This window comes from Chiloscyllium plagiosum, chromosome 35 (assembly GCF_004010195.1).
Source record: "Chiloscyllium plagiosum isolate BGI_BamShark_2017 chromosome 35, ASM401019v2, whole genome shotgun sequence".
NCBI classification, from domain to species: Eukaryota; Metazoa; Chordata; class Chondrichthyes; order Orectolobiformes; family Hemiscylliidae; genus Chiloscyllium; species Chiloscyllium plagiosum.
Genome location: NC_057744.1, coordinates 15,848,432 through 15,876,346, shown reverse-complemented (window position 1 = coordinate 15,876,346; position 27,915 = coordinate 15,848,432). Strand labels below are relative to the sequence as shown.

At 38.8% G+C, this 27,915-nt stretch overlaps 1 protein-coding gene across 5 annotated transcripts in view; it reads right to left on the bottom strand.

Moving 5' to 3' along the window:
* Window positions 1-9,028: 9,028 nt before the first annotated feature.
* Window positions 9,029-27,915, bottom strand: part of LOC122540670 (zinc finger and BTB domain-containing protein 44-like) — a 49,550-nt gene continuing 30,663 nt past the window's right edge. For all 5 annotated transcript variants that reach the window (XM_043676714.1, XM_043676712.1, XM_043676713.1 and 2 more), the window contains one exon: window positions 9,029-12,906. In XM_043676714.1, the coding sequence (XP_043532649.1) occupies window positions 12,600-12,906 (307 nt within the window). In that variant the 3' untranslated portion in view covers window positions 9,029-12,599. The remainder of the gene's footprint in view (window positions 12,907-27,915) is intronic.

Below are 27,915 nucleotides of genomic sequence, written 5' to 3'. Positions count from 1 at the left end.
TCAGACAGCATCTGAGGACCAGGAAGCCCTTCATTAGGAATGTAGATGGAAAATATTCAGGCTGGAGTTGGTGACTAGTGGTGTTCTGCATGGATCGGTTCTGGGAGGTCTGCTTTTTGTGAGTTTTATAAATGACTTGGATGAGGAAGTGAAAAGGTGGGTTAGTAAGTTTGCTGATGACACGAAGGTTGGTGAAGTTGTGGACAGTTTGGAGGGCTGTTGAAGATTGCAACAGGACATTGGCAGGATACAAAACTGGGCTGATAAGTGGCAGATGGTGTTCAGCTTGGAAATGTGTGAAGTTCATTCACTTTGGAAGGTTGAATTTGAATTCAGAATACAGGATTAAAGGCAGGATTCTTGGCAGTATGGAGGAATAGAGGGATCTTGGGATCCATGTCCATAGATTCCTCAAAGTTGTCACCCAAGTTGATAGAATTGTTAAGGTGTCTAGTGTGTTGGCTTTCATTAGCAGGGGGATTGAGTTTAAGAGCTGTGAGATTATGCTGCAGCCCTAGAGAGCCCTAGTTAGACCACACTTTGAATATTGTGTTCACTTCTGGTCATGTCATTATAGGAAAAATGTGGAAGCTTTAGAGAGGGTGAAAGAAGATTTACCAGGATGCTGCCTGGACTGGAGGGCATGTCTTATGAAGAAAGGTTGAAGGAGTTCGGGCTTTTCTCATTGGAGAGAAGACAGCTAAGAGCTGACTTGATAGAGGTGTACAAGATGTCGAGAGACCTAGGTAGAGTGGATAGCTGGAGACTTTTTCCCATGGTGGAAATATCTATCATGAAGAGGCATAATTTTAAGGTGATTGGTGTAAGGTTTAGGAGAGATGTCAGAGGTAGGTTCCTTACACAGAGTTGTGGGTGCGTGGAATGCACTGCCGGCAACGGTAGTAGAGTCAGATACATTAGGGACATTTAAGTGACTCTTGGATAGGCACATGGAAGATTGTACAATGAAGGGTATGTCTGTGACTTTGATCTTTGAGTAGGATAAAAGGCCGCCACAACATTGAGGGCCGAAGGGCCTGTACTGTGCTGTACTGTTTTATGTTCTAAACAGTCTGTACTTTTTGTCCTTAAATTACTCCAAAAACCTTAATGGGTTATAATCAGTATCTATCTTTGTCTAAGACACATTACTGGCAACATAAATGTTGAAATTTTGTATGGCCAGTGTCAAGATCAAGGTCTCCTTCTCATTTTTTTGAATATTTCTGATGATGGAAGTTCAATTTCCTAGAGAAGTATCCGACATGTCTATCTTCTTGTCATCTTCCTGTAAGATTACAGCACCAACACATGCACCACTCACATCGATAGTCACCTTGAATGGATTTGCGTAATTAGGTGTGGGTGCAGTGGTTAACACAGCTTTCAGGCTGTCAAATGCCTTCAAACAGTCTGCCGTCCACTGAAACTTCTTGCTTTGCTTTTATAATTCAGTGAGTGGAGCAGTTACATAGCTAAAATTCGGTACACATTACTGATAAAATCCACTCAATCCCAGCACCGCTCTCTTCCTTGATGGTATGGGAAACTCCCCAATAACCTTTGTTTTTACATTCAGTGGGACCATCTGTCCATGTCTGATAGCACAGCCCAGGAACATGACTTGGGCTTTAGCAAATTCCCTTAGCCAGGTTTATCACCTAGCCTGCCTCTCGAAGTTGATAGAATAATTCTAAGAAATGCTGCAAATGTTTCCTCCACGTGTAACTAAACATCACCGGATCATTGCTGTACATCACACAATTTGGTTAATCCAGAAATGACTTTATTGGCCAGTCTTTGAAATGTGGCTGACATTTTCCATACCAAATGGCAGACTTTAAATTGATACAGTCCATTTGGAGTTATGAAATCCGAAATTGTCTTCCTCTTTCAGATAAAGGTACAGGCCAGTATCTTCTGGGTAAGTCCAACTTAGAAATATACGTTGTTTGTCCCACCTTCTCAATACACTCTTCCAAATATGGAATCAGATATGAATCAGACTTTATAGCTGCATTGACTTTGTGATAGTCTGCACATAACTGTTGGATAATATCTGGTTTCAGCACCATAACTACGGGTGAGCCCCAGTCACTGCAACTCGCTTCAATTATGCCATCTTAGAGCATGCGCTCAATCTTTTGAACCTGTGCCAACTTTAGAGGGTTATGCCTATAAGGATGTTGCTTAATTGGAACAGCATTTCCGATATCTACATCATGCACAATTAGATTAATACTTCCCAGCTTCTTTCCATTTATCTCCCCATGTGATAGCAATAACTCTTTCAGGTCATGCCAATTTTACTCTGGAAGGTAACTCAATAATTAATCCCAATTTTTGACAACTTCCTCATTGTCCAATTTAATTTGAGAAATGTCCAATTCAGAATCTTCTGAAATTGGCTCTTCATTCTGTGTTGTAACCAATAATACATTCTCCTTTTGCTTTCCTTATCCATCAAAATACCTTTTGAGCATATTCACATGACACACTGTGAAATTTCTCTCTGTCTGGAGTCCTCATCAAATAGTTCACCTCACTTAATCTCCTTTCGACTTGGTAAGATTCACTAAACTTTGCTTTTAAAGGTTCACCATTCACTAGAGGTATATTAACACCATCTTTGTTCGCAAAATTGCAAGTTTTTTGATTTCCTGCTTCATCATATATTGTGATACTTTTAAGTGCTAGGAGAAAGTAAGGACTGCAGATGCAGGAGATTACAGTCAAAGAGTGAGGTGCTCGAAAAGCACAGCCAGTCAGGCAGCATCCAAGGAGCAAGACCACCCATGCCCTCCACTTCCTCCAGGACTTAGAATACCCCAGCCCCCAACACCTCATCCTCATTATGAACACCCAGTCCCTGTACACATCCATCCGCCATGACAGAGGCCTCCAAATCATTAGTTTCTTCCTCTCACACCAACCCAACCAGTACTCTTCCACTGACACACTAATTCCATTGGCTGAACTGGTCCTCACCCTCAACAATTTCTCCAAGAATCCCCCCACTTCCTTCAGACCAAACAGGTAGCCATGGACATCCGCATGGGCCTCAGCTATGCTTTTCTCTTTATGAGGTAAGTGGAACAGTCTATCTTCAGCAGCTACACCAGCACCATTCCCCATTTTTTCCTCTGCTACATCGATGGCTGCATTGGCACCATTTTGTGCTCCCATGAGTAGGTTCAATAGTTCAACTACTTCACCAACACATTCCACCTTGACCTCAAGTTCACCTGGACTATCAGACACCTCCCTCCCTTTCCTTAACCTCTCCATCTCTATTTCTGGCAATCAACTCAACACAGACATCTACTACAAATCCACAGATTTCCACAGCTACCTGGACTACACCTCCTCCCACCCTATCTCCTGTAAAAATGCTATCGCTTATTCCCATCTCCTCTGCCTCTGCCACATCTGCTCTCAGGAGGATTAATTCCATCATAGAACATCCCAGATGGACTCTTTCTTCAAAGACCGCAATTTCCCCTCCCATGTTGTCGACGATGCCCTCCAGCGCATCTCCTGCACTCCCCAGACTTCAGCCCTTGAGCTTCGCCGCTCCAATTGCAACTGGCTTTCACCTCCCACCTCACCAACATCCGGATATATTGCATCATCCTCTGCCAATTCCGCCACCGACAACAGACCCCACCACCAGGGATATATTTCCCTCCCCACCCTTACCTGCAATCCTGAGAGACTATTCCCTCTCTGTCTCCTTTGGTAGATCCACAATCTCCATCAACCCATCCTCCACTCCTGATACCTTCCCCTGCCACCGCAAGAAGTGCAAAATCTGCGCCCACACCTCCCACCCTTACCTCCATCCAAGGCCACAAAGGATCTTTCCACAAGGAGATATTTACCTGTACTTCCACACACATCAACTATTGTGTCTGTTGCTCCCAACGTGGTCTCCTCTACACTGAGGAGATGGGAGACAGGATATCAACTTGCGGAACGTTTCAGATAATATCTCTGCGACACACACTAAACAACCCCACTGACCCGTCACCGAACACTTCAACTTCTCCTCCCATTCCACCAACAGCATACAAATCCTGGGCCTCCTCCATCCCCAAACTCTAACCACTCGACGCCTGGAGGAAGAACGCCTCATCTTGTGCCTTGGGACCCTCCAGGCACACATGGTCAATGTGGATTTCACCAGTTTCCTCATTTCACCTCCCCCAACCTTATCCCTTTCAACTCTGCACTATCCTCTTGAACTATCCTACCTGACCACTTTCCTTCCCATCTATCTGCTCCACCCTATCACCCTCACCTTCATCTACCTATCGCATTCCCAGCTACATCCACCCCCCCCCCCCCAACCCCACTCTCCTCCCATTTATCTCTCAGCCCCCTTGGGCCACAAGCCTTATTCCTGATGAAGGGCCTATGCTTGAAATGTCAATTCTCCTGCTCCTCGGATGCTGCCAAATGGGCTATGCTTTTCCAGCACTCCACACTCTTGGACTCATTTTTAAATGCTGCCTAGCCAACTCACCCACTCTATTTAACTGTTCCCTAAAATTTGACAGTCCAAATATGTGATCTCTGATGAATCAGAATTCAATGTCTCCTTATTTGTATCATTTGATTTCCCCTCGTGAATCTTAACCTTGTTACCACAGAGTCAGGAAAAGTCCCAGGAAAAATCTTGTAATACCTCAATTGCCCAATTTTCCACTGGCTTTTCAACCACAGTATGTAGCACTCTGACTTGTGACCCAGCTAGCAAGGACAAATTGTATTCCTGGAACCAAGAAATTTTCCTGAACTCCTACCACCACTTCCCACTGGACACTCTCACCTTACTCTACATAATTGAGCACTTTTTGTCTTACCATGAATTCCATGTACTAGAACTAATTGTGGCAATAGTCTTTGAGTTACATATCTCATCACTGAACATCAAACATTGACAAGATCCTGTTTTGCTCAACACTGTACCCTTTTTACCTAGTGCTCCTGGCCTTCACAAGTAAATGGTTTAAGATGACCTAGCACTTCCTCCTTAACCAACCTCTGACCAGGTTGTACATCCTGGTGGAGCTTTTCAGCCTCCACTATGCTTTCCTTTACCATTTCAAAAAACATTCACGAGCTTATCCTGTTTTCCTACATCCGCCTTCCCAATACTTTTTCTAGGAGAAAGTGAGGAATCATTCCTGAAGAAGGGCTTATGCCCGAATCGTCGCTTCTCCTGTTCCTTTGATGCTGCCTGACCCGCAGTACTTTTTCTAACCAACACTGACTTCATGTGGCCCACTCTGTTGCAGTGAAAACATCAGCGCTTTTTAACTTCTCTTTCCCCTTCATGGCTTTCCTTTTTGCTCTGTGGCAGGGTATGTTTATTATCTTCACTAAGATCTACTTTATCCTTACCACATGAGGATCTCTCTTTTCCCCAATTTCTATCCATGGATTGAAATTTTTGTTGAAAGCCAAAATGGCATCAACTCAATCATCAGCCCTTTCAGCTGCTAAGCATGTCATTTAACTCTACTCTTCCACAAACTCTCACTACCTCAGGAAGTGAATTTTGAACTCCAAAATAATCATCTAAGAGCATCATAGGTATGTTCTATTTTTAATGCCTTTATTCATCAGTCAAAATTGCTTTGTTTAATCCTTTCAAACTCAATGTATGTTTGACCAGGGTCCCTCCTTGGATTCCGGAGGCATCTATGGACTTTTGGCACAAGCTCATATGCACCTAAGATGTATTTCTTTACTTCCTCATACTCCCCAGATACATCCTCTGATAGCGATGTAAATACCTCACTAGCTCTACCGACCAGCTTTTTTTGGATCAACAAAACCCATACGGTCACTGGCCACTGCATTTGTTTAGCCATGTTCTCAAATGAGCTAAAAAAAAAAGGCTTCTACATTCTTCTCATCAAATTTAGGCAATGCTTGGGCATATTTAAACAGATCCCCCATCAGCCCTTTGGCTAAGATAGTGAAGATGAGCCTACCCAAGTCTACCTTCTACCTTCACGTCTAACCTTTAAAGCCGACTTTCCTGCCAGAGCGCCAATTTCTGAAGTTCAAACTCTTTCTCTCTCTCCCTTTCTTCTGCTTGGGCCTTCCTTTCATTTTCTTTTTGTTCTGCTAAAGCAAATCATTCTTTTGCTCTGTGTTCTGCTAGAGCGATTCATTTTCTTTCCTCTGCTGGTAACGGTAATTCAAATGGTTTCATTTCCTTTTCACGTTTAAACTGCCTCATCTGTAATTGAATTCTAGCCATTTCCATAAATTCTGAAGATGTTTCCATCAAATTTAAATGCAGAGTTATTGCTGAAATGATCTCTCCTTTCCTCACAGGTGAAGGCAAACCTAATTCCAGGTTGTCTGCCAATTCCAACAGCTTTGTTTTGCTCACCTTTTGTAAAACTCCCAAAGTCATTTCTTCCACCCCCCAGAAAATTCTTATAGTGACTGAAAGAGCTATTACTTTACCAAGCAATGTTTATAAGAACCAAACTCAACACCCAGACCAAAAGACACTAACATCTACCACTTGCCACATTGAGTCCAACAACCCTAATCCCAAATTGGAACTTAAGAAATAATCCTGACAAGAGCCCCTGGTCTGTATGGACCAGGCCAGACCCCCTCAAAATATTTTAAGAAGGTAGTACAGACCCTGACTTGATATGAAATGGATATTCCAGGTGTGATGCAGCTGGCCAAACCACTTGGTTTTAAGCAAAACAGTTTCTTTAAACACTACATTTAAACACGAGCAAAAGAAAACAGAATTTAGAATAACATAACTATTGGAAAACTTAACTGACCCAAAACAGCAACTTAACTAAAGAGCGGTTCCAATTCCTCTAACATCCTATAAACATACCCTTTGGCAAAAGGTCAATTCAAAGACAGGTTCTTACAGGCAGGAGAGATTTCAGAAGAACATCAGTCAGGAACCAAATGAACCTTGGAAGCTTTCCCTGTTACAACTAAACAAACCTAGAATAAACCTGTACTAGAAGAACTGGCCACTCCCCTGCTATTGTTCAAGTAGATATTTTGGCACCTCTGCCTTTACGATCTCTCGAACAAAAAAGGTCAAAATAACCTTTTTTAAAGTGACAGCATCATCACACAGTCTAGAACTGGAGACCATCCTGAGCTGAATTGCTCAGCATTTGACTTCAGTTGAATCATTGAGGTATTTCAATTGATTTGTTTCTTGAAACCAGGCCTATCAAATGTAAACATTTCAAAGTTGATTGTACCTGTTGCTTCAAAATTTGGCGCTTGTTTTGGTGTGAGGTTAGTCACAGTGCATTTATTGACAAGTCACTCCTGAGTTCTGTAAACAAGTGCATTTATTAAAATTCAGGTATCATGTCAGGAAAGGCATCCTGTGTCTTATTTCCTCCATAAAGATTATGTACATGCAGGGAGTGAAAACGGGAATGATGCAGAACTGATATATCATAATGCCTGTAATGCTGATAAATCATTAAAAAACTGGGCCTTCTTTAGTTTTAATATGAAAGGGCAAAATTTGTCAGCACAGGCTTGGAAGATCAAAGGGCCTGTTTCTGGACTGTATTGCTCTTTGGGCTTCCTTAGTTGCCAGATAGCTCCCATAAAGGTTGCATAGATTTTGATGAATGACACAACTTAGCTACAAGTATACTTTCTCATATTTCCCCATTAAAAAAAGTATCTAGTGGTTATGATTAAGGTTTAGCTTCAAATATCATACAACTGAGGCTTCATTCAATAGTGCTGGAATAAGTAACAAATAGGCTGATGTCTGGAAAACTGGCATTTTTCCTACCTGCACAAGGCACAATGTATCTTGACTTCTCCACTTCACTAAAGACAGTGTCAATAAACATGTCCCCTGAACCAGAAGTGCAGCCTCAATAGTGTGAGGAAGGCATTTGCCAATGTTTATAAAGGTCAGAGAATCAGCCTTTTGGTGAATACCGATATGAAACTTAATTAGAGGGCCTCTGGTCAATTGTAAATAGGTGACACCAAGGTCTCAAAAACAGAAAATCATGGAGCCATTTCTTCATGTTATGGCATCGTGATCTCAAACCAAAGTCACTTTTTGAATGACTCTTCTGACCAATGCTGACACAGTGGGCTGAAGGACTTTTTCCTGTGCTGTAGATTTATTACTCTATAAATATCTCATTCCACACAGAATCTCTTCATAGTACAGGAGCAAATTACTGCAAGTAAAACAGCTGGAAATCACAGTGGGTCAGGCAGCATCCATGGAGAGAGAGTAAGCTAATGTTTAGGTAACTGTTCTTCAGACTCAAAACGTTAAGTTGCTCTCTCCCGACAGATGATGCCTGATCTGCTGCGATTTTAAGCAGTTTTTGTTCTCTGCTGAGTACAATTGGTTAACTAAACTATGGAATTGCCATTGCCATTAGCAAACTGTCATTAATGGATTAAATCTCACCACCTGGACCGTTAATTGGCCTGAAATGTTATTTTTCTTTCCCTCCACAAATGTTAACTGATCTGAACATTTTCAACATTGATTTCAGATTTCCAGCATTGTTTTTCTGTCCTCATTAAAACATGCTGTTTAATCATAAAATACTTGTATATCAAAAATCAGAAGTAATTTGATAAGCCCCTTAATTCATAAAATCCTTGTCATGTTTAAGATTCATTTTGTTTTGATTAACGATTAAAATTTTAGATTTCTCTTTTGCAGTGAGATTTATCAGGCATTCAATAGCAGACATAAATCAGAAGCTGTGATAGTGGATAATATCTTCACAATTAAGAACTACAGAATTATGAATAGAGAATCCAAAATGGCACTAAATAACTTGCTAAGATAATCACTGGATATGAAAATAAACCATCATGAACAGTTCTTTAAGCGCTTGCAGGTCAATTTCACGCAAGAACTGGATTACAGTTTAAAAGAATTAAAGTGAATGAATTTAGGGAAAAATATACACTGGAAAATAATTCTTTTGTTTATTGCACAATAATATAGGAAACATCTAAATGCCATAAGTTTGGCCTTCACTTTATTTGGGTTAGTTGTTAAAAACAGTTACACCGACTTGGTTTTCTACAGTTACACAGTTTCAATATAAATATAATAGACCGAAGTTTTTTTTTAAAAAGTGTTTGACTGTGAAAAGAATATTTTTATTTTGACAAAAACATGCACACCACAGTATGCAGTATATAATGGTAAAGAGTTTTATTTATAATTTCCACACAGATTATCAACTGCAGTATTATTTTATCAAACTTTATACAGTGCTACTTGCCTCTTGTGACCATATGAGCATGAAAATAGAATATGTGAACTTTTCCCTATATACACACACGCACACACATATAGGCCCACCCCATAACAGGATGAATATAGTGAAACCATAGCCAGAACAGAAAGCTTCTTACATTTATCATTCAAACAAATTAAAACTGGACTTTTAAAAAAAAATCAATGTTGGCTATGATTTAAAATACTAGCCTGTCATGGAGTCAAGCTGACAAAAAACAGGTTTTCAAGCCAAAAAATATCCAATTTACTGACAATCATACTATCAAAAATTCCATCCGAATCCTTGCTCAACATGTTAGCAATATTTCCAAATCATTAGACTATACAGTATATACAAGTAGGTGACCACAACAGGGACACTGTAGGCTCAGCTTTATTAATGTCCTTGAAACAGTTTATGGCAGTGATGGGAATATGAGTTTAAGATCACCAAAATGTAGAGTGACAAAGTGCTGGGCTTTCCAAGAATGCAAAGTATATAAATGCAATTAAAAAGAAACTACTTCAGCATCTACTACTACAGATACACAAATGTTTTAATTTTAATCATGCCCATGTAAACAAACTGGACAATTACTGTAGTATCACTGACTGTACCTACAAATTTCTTTTAGTTTAGAATAGCGATCATCATGAATGGTTGATTACCATTCACCCCCTCTGGTACGCTAGAACCTTTTAGTAATGGAAAACAATTAAAACATGATACATTAATAAATGTAATAAGATAAGCAACAAGGTATTTTTGTAAAACACCCACTGTTGCTAAAATCTTCCCGCTTAGGCATCCACTTCCCTTGTGTTGACTGGTAAAAGTGTTTTTTTGTATGTAATTGCAACTATTGTTTCAGTACTTATCAAAAACTTTTGCACAATGCACAGAAATGACAAAATTATCCTGGCTGTACCTTTCACTTATAATGAATAAAAGGATATATACCTTGACTGCTGAAAGACTGGACTGAAAAAAACCCAATATAAATGTGATATGTAGGATTATTTATATTTTGAAGTTACAATAAAATTAATCATGAGAGCTGCAATGCTGGTTACTCAGATGTTTACAATAAGATAGTCACTGCAGTACAACCCATTCTATAATTAACATACATATGTTTTAAAGATAAACAATATAAGCTCCAAGGTTTGATTCATGTGACAAATAGGCTAAAATTAAACTAAAACAGCAAGGTAGTGTTTTTGGACTTACTTAAAACATCTTCGGTTATAATGTTTAAGAACACCAAAGATTTTAATCAAAAAAAATCTCTGCAACTAATCAGCGAACTTTTTTTTGGATGTTGAACAGTTTGATAGTCATAGAAACTACTACACTCGCAGAATGGAAGGCAACATGACTGAGGGAATACAGAATCCTTACCACCACATGACTGACCTGACAAAGTTGGATTGTCAAACATCTTTATGATAAACACCCAATTCTATGTATGGTTAGTGTTACATTTAGTTATACTCCTCACATACAAAATTAACATGAAGAGGGTTTTCCATCTGTTTCCAGTAAACCTTCAGCTTCTACTTCTCTACAAGGTACTCTGGCTACCCAGACAGGAATTTTTCAGTATTGCTGGTAAGGTTAACATATAACTGAATATATTTATTTGAACACAACCCAAACAATCATCGTTATCTGTGCTTTACTCTCAGGACTGCTACTTCCTAAATATTTTCAATAACAAGACTACAGAAGTTACTAAAAAATAAAGAAAAACACACATGCTTTAATCAATCACAGCATGCTTTCAGATTGTCAAAATATTACAAGATCCTATGCACATATTAACAAATGAATCAACAATTGTAATTTACACCTTCAAAAAGGTGAACACGTCACAAAACAGCAAATTGTGTAGATTGTTTAAAAAAATCTTTAACAGCTGTAGAAATCTAAGTTTGAACATTTAAGCTTAAAACCAGCTATCTGTTAGCACAAAAAACTTCAGTTTTAGAAAAGTTTGCAATAAACCACTGATTCAACAACAGCCAAGGCAAACAAGCTCCCTGAAAATACTCTTCACTAACGTGCCACCAACTGTGGTGTCAATGTTAACGCACATCCACAAGTTACAAGAGACTAAAAAGTAGCTAAACACTTCTGAAGGGAATATGCATTCACCATTAGTTCAGATTTATAGTAAAATATGCACTGGAAAACATCTGAATATTTCCAGTTTTAAATTACATAGGTGTAAAAAAAGTCACACTTTGGTGGCACTAGGTCAGAGCCAAATATTTAATGGCCTTGGAACCGAATCTTGATGGATCCCTCAAGGTTCCTCACCCAGTTGGCCAGGAAACTAATTTATCATAATTTTCCTCTCAAAAGACATGAATTTTATCACTGTTATGCTGAACAAAATCTTTTTTACTTTCCTGAACTGGAAAAACAGCAACTGGAACATTAATTTTCAGTCAGGAATGTAACGGTCAAATGACTCTTCAAAAGGCCAGGTGGCTGACTGAAAGATGTTCATGGCTTTTCAGCAACTCTTCCCTTCCGCTACTCCCATCATTAGGTGGTACTTTGAACAAGTAACCAAAAACCATCTGATTGTGCAGATAGGTATATGGCACAATTTGGAGTGCATTAAAAGCAGCGACTATTCAGGAATAGATAGCCAGACTAGCATTTGTATTCAAAATGCCAACTTCAAATTCTTATTGATTAAAAAGGTTTGTATTATTGTACAAATGTATTTTTTGCTGGAAAAAATCCACTTATTGATGGAATATTTTGAATTTTCATACCCTGTGAATATCATTTGATTTTTTTAAAAAAGAGTATTTAACATATCTGTCAAAATTGGTTTAGACAGATAATATTTATGTAGTATTTAAATACTTGTTATGTTTCCAGTGACTTGATGCAGGTAAAAATCAGATGAGTTTTTCCTTTCCACCAATGCAGCATTTCAAACTTTGATCCTAGTACGTGTCCCTTGATGCCGATATGACTTGGCAGCTTTATGAAAGTACAATGTAAAACATCTTTAAAAGGTGCTGCTTGCTGTAAATTGTTCAAGAGCTATACCACTGCTTCTTCCAAGGTCGAGGCCTGCTGTGTGAATTAAGAACGTGTGGTTTAATGTGCTTTAAATAAGTGAAGGCCCATTGACATGTCTGAAACCTTTGATGATCAAATAATACAATTTTGACCTATTTTAAGTAATAGTTCAGAGTCTGGAAGAAAAGCTCCAAGAATCATTTGATCCAGGTCCAGGCACTTTCTCCAAAGAATTGAAGTTTAACTATGAGGGCTAATTTAATTGTAAAGGATATGTGGTCCTTCCTCTGGAGAACCTCTCTTATGTAGATCTTCTCTTGCACTAAGGATTCCATTTACATCTGAGCCATTTGTCTTCTGCTCTTCCATTATTTCATCATCCTTGTTCATAAGTCCAGCCAAGTGTCCGAGTGGGAATCCAGTGTCACAGTTCTGTGTGGACGACACTTGTGAAATAACTGGCATTTGCACTGCTGAGTTGTTATCAAAACCATTGTCTCCAATATCATACTGACCCAGGGCCTCCTCTTGCTCCTGTTTCAGGTAGTCTGGCACAATGAAGTCACTGGAAAACAAATAATTTTAATATATTAAAATGGATATGGAATAACAATCCAACCTTAAAACACAATTTACCTCAATTTCATACCTAGCAGGCGTACTTAGATCAGGATATCTAAAAATACAGGTCAAAAACAACAAATATGCATATGATTCTATGACTATTATAAAACTTTTGTTAATCCATGGAACAAAAACATACATCTTAAATCAAAATGTATTAAGATGTTTGAAATCAAGTAAATATGGACAGCTTCAAAACCAGGACTGTCCAGTATATGTCTGGGTGACCAACTCTATGCAAGACTGACTCAATTGAACTCGTATGGCGAAATCAAAACAAATACAATTCCTACTTGGCAATATATCTTCTATTTTTCTGATCAACCTGTTCAAAGATATTATTACACACCACTGGAGCAGGTGGGATTTGAACTAGGGCCTCCTGGTCCAGAGGTAGGGACTTGACCTCTGTGCAACGAGAAGGCCTGCAACATTACTTTTACCTTACATAAGAAAAATGTCAACAAACTATTAACTAATAGCAGAAAAATACATAAAATCTAAGTCTTTGAAAATTCTACTTTATTCTGGAGTTCACACATTTAATGACTCATTCAAATCCCAAATTTGATATTAAAAAGATGTTTAAGAAACAGATTAAAAATGTTTTTGAAAATATTAAAAAACAATTATACAATGTTCAGGAGTGTAATAATGATGCTTCTAGACTAATTATCCAGAGAATGAGACTTAGCAGTCTGAGAATGTAAAACAAAACGGCATCATTAAAAGTGGTGAACAAACTGCTGGACTGTCAATAAAAGATAATCAGGAACAAACAGTAAATGACAGCAATACCTATTTCACATGAATATATATAATTTATGTTGAATCTACAGAATTCAAATCCAGGAAGTAACAGATGTGAACAAGGCTTCATGAATACAGCCAAACCTCATTACATAAAATGCTTTCTGTACAAAGTCCAGAAAAAGGTACTCAGACATTGGAGGCAATGCAGAAAAGAAATGCCTATCAGAGACATCGAAGTCATGAAAGGAGATTTAGGAGCTAATTCCAAACAAGAATAGACTCAGAAATGTTATTCAGACATTCAAAAATGATAAGGAATAGGGAAATTGAATCTAGATAAAGGCTCAGATTTTGAGATCAACAGCAATTGTACAGTACCAACTACAATATTACTAATGGACTTGATTTCAAATATGTTTGGCATTAGAGTTATGAAAGCAATGTTAGAAAATGGAGAACAGCAATTTAATACTGCCCCTTTGCCAGTAATGGAGCTCAGCTCCTTGCATCAATTTTGTATTTATAAATTTGTGGAAGGGATAAAAAAATTAAACAGAAGATTATGCTAAAGTTGTCCTTTCTTGTGCCCCATTTCACAGTGCTTTATATATAGGCCAACTGTTGATGTGACATAGAGCCAAAGCAAGGTCACCATTTCTGTTTAATTTAGGTAGATTACACATCTCACCTAAGGGTTCGGGTACTTGGTTCTTTGAAAGTTGTGTCACAGGTCAACAAAGTGGTTAAAGTTGCGTTCAGCATGCTTGCTTTCATTGCTCAGGCCACTCAGGATAGGAGTTGGGACATCATGTTCAGGTTGTACAGGACATTGGTGAGGTCACTCTTGAAGCACTGTGTACAGTTCTGGTTGCCCAGCTCTTGGAAAGAAATTATTAAATTGGAGAGGGCTCAGAAAAGAATGTTGCCAAGGCTGGAGGGTTTGAGTTACAAGGAAGGGCTAGACAGGCTGGGACTTTTTTCACTGGAATGGATGAGGTTAAGGGGTGACCTTACAAAGGTTTATAACATCATGAGGGCATAGATAAAGTGAATAGCAAAGATCTTTTACCTAGGGCAGGGCAGTTCAAAACTAGGGGGCATATTTTTAAGATGGTAGGAGAAAGATTTAAGGGACTTGAGGGGCAACTTTTTTTTACACTCAAGGTGGTTTGCATGTGGAATGAACTGCAACGAAGTGGTAAGTGCAGGTATATTTACAACATTAAAAAGATATTTGGTACATAAATGAATAGGAAAGGTTCAGATGGATATGGGTCAAATGCAAGCGTGGGACAAGTTTGGTTTATGAAACTTGGTCGGCATAGGCAATTTGAACCGAAGTTATAAGCATTTCAGTGCTTATGACTCTATTGCAATTATGCAGACATTCTACAGAGTTTTGCAATGAAGCTTGCAGTGATTACAAATCCATTGCTGCAAAGTAACCTGTGCAAACAGAGAAAGCAATTGTGTAGCTTCAGGACTAAACTGAACAATCCTAACCAAGGTATCCATGGTTTGAACCAGAAAGTGTAAAGTAGATAATTTGGTTCAATGCCGAATCAAGAGAGAAAGAAAAAGTTTAAGAAACAGATTAAAATGTTTTTGAAAATATTTTGTTAAAACTCCTGATAAGAATTAAAATATGAATAAAGTAGATGTTACATTATAAAATTTAATTTTCATACAGTAACAGATTCAAATACTTTACAGTCCATCATATCCACGTTAGTCATCAAACATCCACCTATTCTAACCTCATTTTCTAGCACTTGACCTATAGCCATGGTGTTATGGTGTTTCAACTGCTCCTTTAAATAAAGTTTTTAAAATATCCTGACGATTCTTGCTTCTACCACTTTTCAGTGAAAAGAAGATTCCTCAAATTCTCTCTAAAGCACCTGCTCCTTGCCTTAAAACTGTGCCCCCTGGTTACTGACATCTCTATTAAAGAGACTCCTTATTTACTGTGTCTGTGCCCCTCAGACTCTGCACAATTTAATCAGTTCCCTCCTCAGTCTTCTCTGCTCTGTGGAAAATTATCCTAGCCTATCTAGTCTGATTTTATAGCTGAATTGCTCCAGCCCAGAAAACATCCTAGTGAAGCTCTTTTGCACCCATCTCTGTGTAATCACATCCTTCCTATAGTGAGGCGACCGGAATTCTGCAGAGTCAGTAGCAAAGAGTTTTTTTAAAACCATAATTAAAACTTATCACATTTTAAAAACTTGTCCTGGATTGAGCAAGTTCAAAAGATAAAACTAAATTTGCTAGAAAATTATCAAGTATAGAAACCTTAAGCTGTTCCAAGCATTTCAATATCAAGTTCCTTACCAAAAATGTAAGTTTTTGGAGCCAAATGAACCAGGATCTTCAATTTTGGTATTTTCCAGTGTAACATGAATTCAGTGAATACAAACATTTCCGCATCTTTTAAAAAATAAAAATCGAACCACTGGATCTAACAGGCAGACAAAATAAGACCATAACACACTGGAGCAGAAATTAGGCCATTCAGCCCATTGAGTCTGCTCCACCATTCATGGCTGTTAAGTTTCTCAACCCCAGCCTTCCGCTTTCTCCCCGTAACCCTTGATACTCAAGAACCTACCTATCTCAGTCTTAAATATACGGAATGACCTGGCTTCCACAGCCTTATGTGGCATTCTGAAAGGTCTTCCCTTTACACTAAAGCTGTGCCCTCAGGCCCTAGTCTCTCCTACCAATTGAAACATATTTCCAACATCCACTCTGTCCAGGCCATTCAATATTCTGCAAGTTTCAATTAGATCCCCCCTCATCCTTTTAAATTCAGAGTTTAGACCGGAGTCCCCAAACGTTCCACCTATGTTAAGTTCTTTATTCCTGGGACCATTCTCGTGTAACTTAGACCACATGCAAATCTGCTTTACCGCTACAAAACCTAGCAAAAAGGCAGAGCAAAAGGTGATACAACTTATCACCTACATAACCACATGGTTAATAATTATCCTCAAAATCAAAATGTAAAGGGATTTTTCACATCACTAAGTTATTAAGACTAGAAACCTTGCTGAATATTGAGGGATTTATCATAGTATTACGAACATTGCATTACCTGACCCAATTGGTGCCATTTGGTGAGATATTTCCTTTTCTCAGATTCGAGGTCCACTCCCAGCTTTCCAATATGCAGCCAGAGATCTGCTACTAGTGTTGCTACCAGAGATCTGCAGCAGGGAACCCCACTCAACAAGTAACAGATCGCCACAGATCCACCACTTGCTCCACTCTCCACATGGACAGGGGCTGGAATACCCCACAGTTAATAGAGCAATGCAACAGAGCTGTCAAATTCCATGCACACCAGAGGCACCATTGTCATCTGCATCCCCAGCTAGCCAAAATCAGCAGCTTCCTGCGAGTCATAATACTGCAAGAACACTACAGCCCAGTCCACATCACAGGGAGAAAACTGAAGAGGAAATACCAGTGAGCCTCTGCATGACCATAACCTTACTAGCGAGCAGGAATGGGAGGAAGGCCAAGGTAACGCTGTCAGCCACAAGGAGCGGCCCCACTAACCAGGGGCAAAGCAGTTCCCAGCGGCAGTGACAGCCAGCAAGAACAGATGCCTTTGTTCTTCCAGAAACACCAGACAGCAGCCATGCTGCTGCATGAAACAAGCAAGAGACCAAACAACAGATGGTTGAGAGCCCAATGAACATAGGCCCTCCAGCCCAGATCAAGGTGACAACTCCCTTGGCTCTACAATAGGGAATTCACTACAGGAAACATTGAAAATAAAATGTTACATTTTTCTTTCAGTTAAGTATTCTTACATTTATTTTTTAAAAATAATTTACTTATATGTAGGTATTGAATCATTAGAAGTACTGTATTGTATCTTGACCAGAACAGGTATACGGTCTTAAAAAGTGTTTCTACTAAAGAAAGTCAGATGAAGCTTAACTCCAATTTTAACAATCATTCCCAATCAATACTTCACTTAAAATCATTGCACTAAAAATTGCAATAGTCAGGAATGGAGCCATGACTCTATGACAGAATAAATTAGCACCTGATTAGTAACACTTGCCTTACTCTACAATTTCCTGTACCTGCAACAGAAAATTAAGCTTTCTGTGCAGCAGTCAGCAATGCCTTTAAATGCAGCTCATTTCAAGTTGAACGTAGTGCGAGCCCAGCAAGTACTGGAGTAGTAAAGAAATGCATTCTTGTCCATAATTACCAGATACCACAAATGGAAACACTGGTGATACCAACAGATAAAACAAAACCTGATAGTAAAAGCATGACTGCTTTAACATGAACTACATTGCCACACTATTTTATATATATTGAAGACGGAGGAATTGAAAATTAAAATTACATTTGGCAGTTCAGACTGCCTTTATTGTGGCTATTCTTTCCATTATACAACTAGTGTTAACAAAGTTCTCTTACAAAGTAGATGAAATTACCATTTTGGTTTTCATACAGTTGACATTCTATTCATAGATATTTAAAGAGTTTTCAACAAGAACCTACGTCCGCAAATAACGATTAATCAGAGTCAGTGAATACAAGGCATAGTTAAAACTGGCAGGTACAGAGTGTAGATATAGTGGAAACTTTTTGACTAATGGGATACCAAAGAGAGGTTAATATTGATTTTGAATATATAATGATGAATATGGAGGTATTAAGAAATATCTCTACATTTGACAATGATGGTCACTTTATTGGACTTCTTTTATGAACTCTTCAAAATTAAATTTTCTTTGCACTATATTCTCTCTCAGTTGCAAGCAGTGTGAAAATATCAACAGGATGTATGGAAGCTCAATAAATGGCGGGATAGAAAATGTATCTTCTTAACCAATGACATTGGATCACGTAAAAAGAGTTGTAGTAGATCAAGGAAGCAGGGTGACTCAGGATGGACAATAAACACTAGCCTGCCAACCATACTCACATCCCATGAACTAACATTAAAAATCAATGGTTTAGACAAGGGGACCGAAGGCAATGAATGCATCAAAGTTTCCTGAAGATGTTTAGCTGATGGGAGATAAAGCTACGCGGAGAATGGAAAGAGGTTGCAAAGGGATATAAATCATGATCTAACAAGGAGAGAGATGGGGGTTTAATTTGGAGAAGTCTGAAATTATCCAGTATGGCTGCAAGAATGGAAAGAGCAGATGTTTTTTGAAAAATTGAGGCTGTAGTAAATGTTGGTATTCAGACAATCTTGGGTACATGATTCACTAAGTTAATGCAGAGAGACAGTAAGCAACTAGAAAGGTAAATTGTATGTTAGTCTTTATTGAAAAGGGCTGGAGAAGTCATCGTGCTGGAAGTATTGTGGGATTTGGGAGCTTTGAGAGGAATAAAGAACAAAAACAGGACTTTAGCAGCAGAGCTTACAACATCGTGAATGAGGATCAATCAACAAAAAATCTAGCAAATAGATCATGGCAGCAGGCAAATGATTGGTTGGTGAGCATTGTAGCTTTGCTTTTGTTTTTTAAGCAAGGAAAGCTATCAAACTCTGAAATAAGAATCTGTAACATTAAGTTTAAAAAAAAAGCTAGATTGTTATGTAACACACCTTACCTAACCAAGATTCTTTTGTCTAATTTTAAAAGAAAACACTTAGGGGAAAACTTAAAGGCTGTTTACCAACTGCCTGTCTGAAGAAGACATTTCAGCAGCCCTGTTGAAACACCCCTCGATCACAGAAACAGCAAGAAACACCTCTCGCTTAAAGGCACAGTGTCATCACAATAGACTAAATAATCTATAGAACTAAAGTAAGTAAATTGAACAATAAAGTTTAATTAGTTAACTATTAACTTATTAGGTAAAAACAAAAATTTTAGATAAACATAGCTAGGACAGGTGGTGCAATGTAGATGCAACACGTGCAACTTTCTGGACATCACTATGGTCACAGACAACCACAGCTACAGCTTGATGAACTTTAGTCCAGATTTACTGAATTGCAATTTTAACTCCGATATTGCATTGCATTAGGAAGGGAGATGCTCAAGTGACAAAAGGATGCAATTAAGAATCAGACTAATAGGAGGGTCCAGGCAGTGATGAAGAAGCCTCGGTCACTGTTTATAGCTGATAAGTATGAGATTTTTGATTCCTGTCCAATGAATACAAGGAATGAGTTTTGGAGGGTTATAAAAGCACATGATGCAGGAAGACATTCAAATAAGTAAAAAATAAATATCACTGTTATTGGGGACTGCATAGTTTGGAGAATAATTGTTCTCTACACCTTAGGCTGGTTGTAGATAGTAAATAACAAATGATAAAGGTCATCTAGGAATGAAGTCCTGCAGAAGTTTCATAAACTGGGCTCTAAATAATAAACAGAACCTCAGATACTAATCGCTGGACTGATACTCAAGCTAAATACAAATTTCCACAGACTTCAACACCAAAGAGAAAACTAATTGTTTGTCCAAACAGTGACAAGAGAAGGAGGAACATTGATTCTTGAGACACTGGCACCAGTACTGCGGAAAGATGAAACACTTTCATCCAATCTAAGATAACTAGTAAAAACCATAATGTAGTGTACAGATTCAGATATAAGATACTTAAGATGTGGTCTCACCAATGCTTTGTGTATGTAAAGCAAAAGGTCCTTAAATTTGTACTCAATGTGCCTTAAAATAAGCAATAGCTTTCCTTATTTCTGGCTATATCTGAATACTAATATTTTGCAATTCATGGCCTGATCCCTCTTCATGTCCCCATGTAGATAATGTGCTTCCTTTTTATACCTTCTTATAAAATGGACAATTTCACATTTTCCACATTACACCAAACATGCCAGATCTTTGTCCACTCACTTAATCTATCCATACCACTCTGTAGCTTCCTTAAGTCTTCTTCATAATATAATTTGCTACCTATTTTTGTGTTATCTGTAAATTCAACATCAATACTTTTGGCCCCTTCATCCAAATAACACAAACTGTGTCATACAACTTGTTATATCAGTAAGCTACAGGGATAACTGATGCCCTGATTCTAATTACTGAAAATCTCCAGAGACTAACTGATACTCGTGAATTGGAGGTGACCAAATATAATACGCCAAGTTAAGAAAGGAGGAACTGAGAAAGACAGACAGTACAGTTAGCCTAATATCAATTGCCGGGAAATGCTGAAATCTAATCAAGATGTCTTCAGAATGTATTTTGTGTATGAACAGAGTCACAGTAATATGAAAGGGAAATAGTTTTTGATAAGTGTGTTTTGAACTTTTGAGGCAACAACTAGTAGAGTGGATAAAGATGAACCAGTGGATGATCTCCTCAAAACATACAACATTCTGAAGGGGCTTGCTAGGCAGGAGACAGCTTTATACAGCAGTAAAATCTAGAACATAGTACACAATAAGTAATGGTGATGGTGCTTGGGAGAGGGGGTCCACAGTCACAGAATGTGGATCTGATCACCTAAGGTTGAGATGAGAGTTGTGAATCTTGTTAATGCTTCACTGCTGAGCTGTACAGATTTCTTGTCTCTCGTGAAATGGCAAGAAAACAGGCAAGGGTGAAGATGATGCAGATGTTCAGCCATATCTTAGTGAATGACGGAGAAGACTGTTGAGGTTATATAGTCTATTCCAATTTCTTTTATGATTAGAGAGAAAGGATTAATTACTTCAAATCAAATACAGGAAAGGAAATAATGATAGGGAAAGAAAAATTGCATTAAAGGTTTCTAGGACATTTAAAAATCTCCTAGAATAATTTATCCATTATCTGAAAGAATGTGACTCTACAATTGAAACTGCATAATTTCTAGGCCGGAGGAGGTTCACTGGTACTGCAATAACAATTGTAACGCTGTTAAAATGGTACTTATTGTTTTAATTACTAGATTCAACTTTCTATGATGTTTTACAGCCAAACTTGCAAATGTAACAAGTTTTTCAAAATAGTGGGGAAGTTAAGGGCAAGATATGGTGCGTGCCGAGAGTGTAGTGCTGGAAAAGCTCAGCAGGTCAGGCAACATCCGAGGAGCAGGAGAATTGATGTTTTGGGCATTTTGTGCGTATGCCAAAATGTCAATTCTCCTCCTTGGATGCTGATCTCCAGCATCTGCATTCCTCACTTTCTCCTCCAAGATATGATTTGTGCAAAACAGACATGTTGACTTGCAAGTTCTGGAGATCCACAACTCAAAACTGGCCAATTTGTATGTTAATAATAGCCTGCATATGAGGACCTAAAATCTGGATTTAGGCTGTTGTCAGTCCAATCATTTAATGCATGCTTTTACTAACTACAAAATAACATAACAAAATGGCTTCTAGGAGCAATGGTATCTAACTCTGCTGAAAACTGCATTCCTGAACTAATTGAAAGAGATTAGCAAACAATGTCCTGTTCATAGCATGAATTAACTAAGAAAGATATGACATTATTAAAGTATCCTAATTGACCTTGGAAACCAGATGTCCCGGAGATAAAGAAGCACAAAACAAGTCATTTCCCAGGAAATATCATTGGCTTCGTTTTATGTCTACTTGTCATATCATTTCATTTTATTGGATTAATTTTGCAATTAAGGCTGTTCTGTTTATTAAGAGACCTATAAAAGTTGTCTGTGTTTTAAGATTGTGTGCAGCTTTTCCAGAGTACACAGAGGTGCTTAACCCCTGTGTCACTATGCCCGGCGTCGTAATAAATTGTTAAAACTTGCTTAAAAAGTCCATGCTGCTAGTGTTTATTTGACTGATCGCAGAACCGAGAGGCCCCTCCTGGTGGTCCAGATTTAGACATGGTGAAAATGCTGTTGTTTTATAGCAAGATCTGTTCCAGTGGTACTAAATAGGTGCGCAGAATTTAAACATAAGCCCAAATACATGAATTTAAAGATTTGTCAAGATTTTTATTGATAATTATTAACATTGAGGAAAATAATGTTTTTTTCCTCAGAGGTTCCGATTAAGGAAGATGATAATTAATTAGTTTTTTGATGGTAGATAGTATGAGCTGCAAGATCTACAGAAGTACTCCATACACTATGCCAGCCCTAATACTCAAGAGGATTAGATTTTTGGCATGTTGAAAATATCATATGCAGTGAGAAACTTATTCATGTACTTTTGCTGATTGACCATATGCATAAAGCTTAAATGACTAAAAAGAAACTTATAGTTTAATTTCAGCCTGCTATTTATTCATTTCTTCCACAGCAGGAATCATAGGTTTGCCTACATCAGATATAAATTGAAACATAATTATCTTATGGCAGCACAAATAGACAGTATTTCTTCAGTTATACAATGGAGATTTGTACAGGATGCCAAAGGTAGTCACCTGATTGAGAACACTTACAGATAATACTTCCAGTCAAACTATAACATTTTTTATTCTAAGGCATACCCATATACAGAAAGAAAACAGGAAACAACAGAGAAAAACTGAATGGCAGTTAGATTTTACTTCTGCTTTAAAACTTCTGAAACCAAAGCAGAATTATTTCAGAATTCTTAAACTCAGACATGGTTAATTATGCCAAGGATGTCTAGAGCTAGAATTCTGTCTCTCTGTTCGTTTAATCGTGCTGCAGAAAGCCAACAATATGGCTAAGACTCCTGGACTATTTAACCTAATCTGAAGGCTACAAAACACAATGATAGATAATGCTCATATTCCTTATTAATTATTACTATTATCCAACAACTGCATTACCCAGGACATGCATCATCTGGTGCAAAACATTTCTACTTGATCCTCAACCCCAAGGGATTATAGCAATGGCAACATTTCACATTTTTGATCCTTGTTAAATTGGAATAGAATCACCATTCCCCTTCAAATGTTTCTAAAGTTGACTAGCTATAGCTTCAAATTTACTAGTGCATTCAATTTTTTTCTTGCAATTTCACAGGTAGCAACTTGAGATACAATGCTACAAGGAAAAATCAGAAACAGCAGCAATGACTAACTTCAAAAATCAAATTGCATTAAATAGTTACAAATGCAGTAAAAGAACTAACTTTTATCTATCTCAGGCTATATTCCACTTTAAGACATCTCAAATGACACGGTTTTGTAGTATAGTCACTGTTGAAGAGAAATATGGCAGCCAATTTGCACTTAAAGCCAATCAAAAATCAATGACAACAATCTGTTTTAATCAATCAGAGGGACAAACATTGGACAGCACTGCAGGAGAACCAGCCTCGCAACCTTAAGAATATCAAAAGGTGTTTTATGTCCATCTCAAAAGGTTGACATCGATTTAATAGCCCTTCCAAAAAAAACGCACTTCCATGGGTACTGTTCATCGTGTTCTATAAAGGTATCAAGCTAGATCGCATGCTGTCTGAGGTGGTGATATAAATGCAGGATTGAGAAATCAATGAAAATTGACACATGAAAATCACTTAAAAACATTTCATAGCTGTGCAGTGTGCTTTCAGGAATCAATAGAGTTAAGCTATCAACTCAAATTACAGAAGAATTCTAATCTTGAGAATAACATGACATCTGTCTTCAAATTACCAAAGGTGGGTTTTACAACTTTTACAATTACAACATTTAAATGGCATCTGATTGGATATATGAATAGGAAGGGTTTAGAGGGATATGGGCCAAGTGCTGGCAAATAGGACTACATTAGTTTGGGATATCTGGTCAGCAAGGACAAGTTGGACCGAAGGGTCTGTTTCCGAGATGTACATCACTATGACTCTCTGACTCCATAAATAATACTAATTTACTGGAGACCAGAAAAGACCACTGGAAAATAATGTGATTTCCACAACCAAAGACTTGTTTCTTCATCATGAATATAAATCAACTTTTGGGTTGGAAAATCATATCAATTCCATTCAATGGTGAAAGATGGTTAAAAGTGTATCTGTTGTAAACTTAGGCAGTGAGAAGAAAGTTAGAGGTGGCTTTAATTTCCCTGAAGTTTTTTGTCTAATTACAAGTGTCCCTAGTTGTAGTAGTCAGCTATCTCAGTACTTCTGCATGATCCTGAAACAATTCCAGTCTACACTTCAGCAATGACTGTTTTCATTCAATTTCTTTTTGAAAGAGCAAGAGAGGAAAGCATCAAGCAAGTGCCAGTAGTGAATGTTAAACCAACCATGCATAAAGCTACACTGCACTTGAAGAAAAAGGTTTTCCTCATTCTCCTCCAATAGATAAATGATGCATTTCACAACCAAAAAATTGTTTTGCATGAAACAGCATAGATGTCACGTTCCTGCTGGATTCAATTAATGCCATTTGCTATTGTGACCGAATTAGCCAACAGACATGATTAAAAATAGTTAAATCCAATGAACTAAAATAGAAGGCTCCATTATAAGATCAACTTATAAGACATTGTTTGGCACCTTGATTTGAAAGATCAATTTACACATGGCCTTCACAGTTGGCAGCTCTTCTCAGTAAGGTATTTTTCCAAAAATTAGAGATGAGCCACAGAGATGTACAGTGCGGAAACAGACCCTTCTGTTCAATTTGTCTATGCCGACCAGATATCTTCAGCTAACCTAGCCCCATTTGCCAGCACTTTGCCCATGTCACTCTAAACCATTCCTATTCATATACCATCCAGTTGCCTTTTAAATGCAATTGTACCAGTCTCTACCACTTCCTTTGGCAGCTCACTCCACACATGCACTACCCTCTGCGTGAAAAAATTGCCCCTTATGTCCTTTTTTAATCTTTCCCCTCTCATCCTAAACTTACGCTCTTTAGTTCTGGACTCCCCCATCCAGGGAAAAAACCTTGTCTATTTACCTCATCCAGGTCCCTCATGATTTTATAAACTTCTACAAGGTCATCCCCGCAGCCTCCAATGCTCCAGGGAAAACAGCCCTAGCCTATTCAAACTCTCCCTATAGCTCAAATCCTCAAACCCTGGCAACATTTTTGTAAATCTTTTCTGAATCCTTTCAAGTTTCACAGCATCCTTCCAATAGGAGGGAGACTAGAATTGCACACAATATTCTAAAAGTCGCCTAACCAATGTCAAATACAACCGCAACATGACCTCCCAACTCCTATACTCAATGCTCTGTCCAATAAAGGAAAGCATACCAAATGTCTTCTTCATTATCGTATCTACCTGCGACTCCACTTTCAAGGAGCTATGAACCTGCACTCCAAGGTCTCTTTGTTCAGCAACACTCCCTAAGACCTTACCAATAAGTGTATAAGTCCTGCTCTGATTTGCCTTTCCAAAATGCAGCACCTCGCATTTACCTAAATTAAACTCCATCTGCCACTCCTCAGCCCATTGGCCCATCGGAACATTGTACTCTGAGATAACCCCTTCACTGTCCACTACACCTCCAATTTTGGTGTCATTTGCAAACTTACTAACTATACCTCCTATGTTCACATCCAAATCATTTATATAAATGACAAGAAGCAGTGGACCCAGCACTGATTCTTAAGACTTGCATGTCTTTTCCTCAATATTACAGTAAAGTTGCATTATTTGATAATTATATTTGTTAAATGAAAACCAAAACAAAAAATAACATAAGCTACATTTACAGCATTCCAAAGATGCACTCAATTTTAAGATAGCCTAAGTCTACTGATTGCTCTCCCAAAACTCTACAGTTATGTGGTAACATCCACAGAAATCCAAAATGTAATCTGTAAAGAATGATTTTTCAAACATCGGATCTGGATTCTGTCTTCCTATGATGCAGCACAATAATACTGTCATTAAGCGTGAATAATGCAAAAAGTGGAAAAAGTTCAAGTCATTAACTATAACTTTAAATGAGCATGAATTTGGTGAGAGTAGAGTCGCTTATTAGAGTCGAGTGCTAGATCTTGTTTAAAAAAACATATTTTTTTTTAGTTTTCTTTAAACCTTATCGTAGACCAAAAGGAGAAAAGAACGGTTTTTAAAAAACAAGGACCGTGGAAGGAATTGTTGCACTTTTTAAAACAGGTTACTGGAACTCTTTGTGCGCATTTACACTGTCGCTTTGACAGTGTTTGGCATCCAATGGCACTGTGGCTTTGTGTTCTGAACATGCAACACCTACAGACAGATTGTTGATTTACTTTTCAATTAGGATCAATTGTGAAGGCCAGGAGTCAACATGACTTCAAATAGCTTGGATGTGAAGATCAGAGATGAGGAGGACTTGGAAAAAGCAAAATAGACACCTTAAAAAGGACAACTGTGGGAGTCGGTCGGTTTATAGACATTTACTATAAACCGACCGACTCCCACAGCTACCTAGACTACACCTCCTCCCACCCTGCCCCCTGTAAAAACGCCATCCCATATTCCCAATTCCTTTGTCACCCCTGCATCTGCTCCCAGGAGGACCAGTTCCAATACCGTACAACCCAGATGGCCTCCTTCTTCAAAGACCGCAATTTCCTCCCAGATGTGGTCGACGATGCCCTCCACCGCATCTCCTCCACTTCCCGTTCCTCTGCCCTTGAGCCCCCCACCTCCAACCGCCACCAGGATAGAACCCCACTGGTCCTCACCTACCACCCCACCAACCGCCATATACAGCGTATCATCCGCTGTCATTTCTGCCACCTCCAAACGGACCCTACCACCAGGGATATATTTCCCTCCCTTCCCCTATCAGCGTTCCGAAAAGACGACTCCCTCAGTGACTCCCTCGTCAGGTCCACACCCCCCCACCTCTGTAAGGTCAGTTGAGGATATGCGGTGGAGGGCATCGTCGACCACGTCTGGAGGGAAATTGCGGTCTTTGAAGAAGGAGGCCATCTGGGTTGTACGGTATTGGAACTGGGAGCACGAGCCGAGACAGTCATCGATGTAGCGGAGGAAAAGGTGGGGGGTGGTGCCAGTGTAGCTGCGGAAGATGGACTGTCCCACATATCCGACAAAGAGGCAGGCATAGCTGGGGCCCATGTGGGTGCCCATGGCTATTCCTTTGGAGGAAGTGGGAGGATTGGAAAGAGAAGTTGTTCAGGGTGAGGACCAGTTCAGTCAGTCGGAGGGTGTCAGTGGAAGGGTACTGGTTGGTACGGCGGGAAAGGAAGAAGCGGAGGGCTTTGAGTCCTTCGTGATGGGGGATGGAGGTGTACAGGGACTGAATGTCCATGGTAAAGATAAGGCGTTGGGGACCGGGGAAGCGTAAATCATGGAGGAGGTGGAGGGCGTGGGTGGTGTCCCGAACGTAGGTGGGGAGTTCTTGGACTAA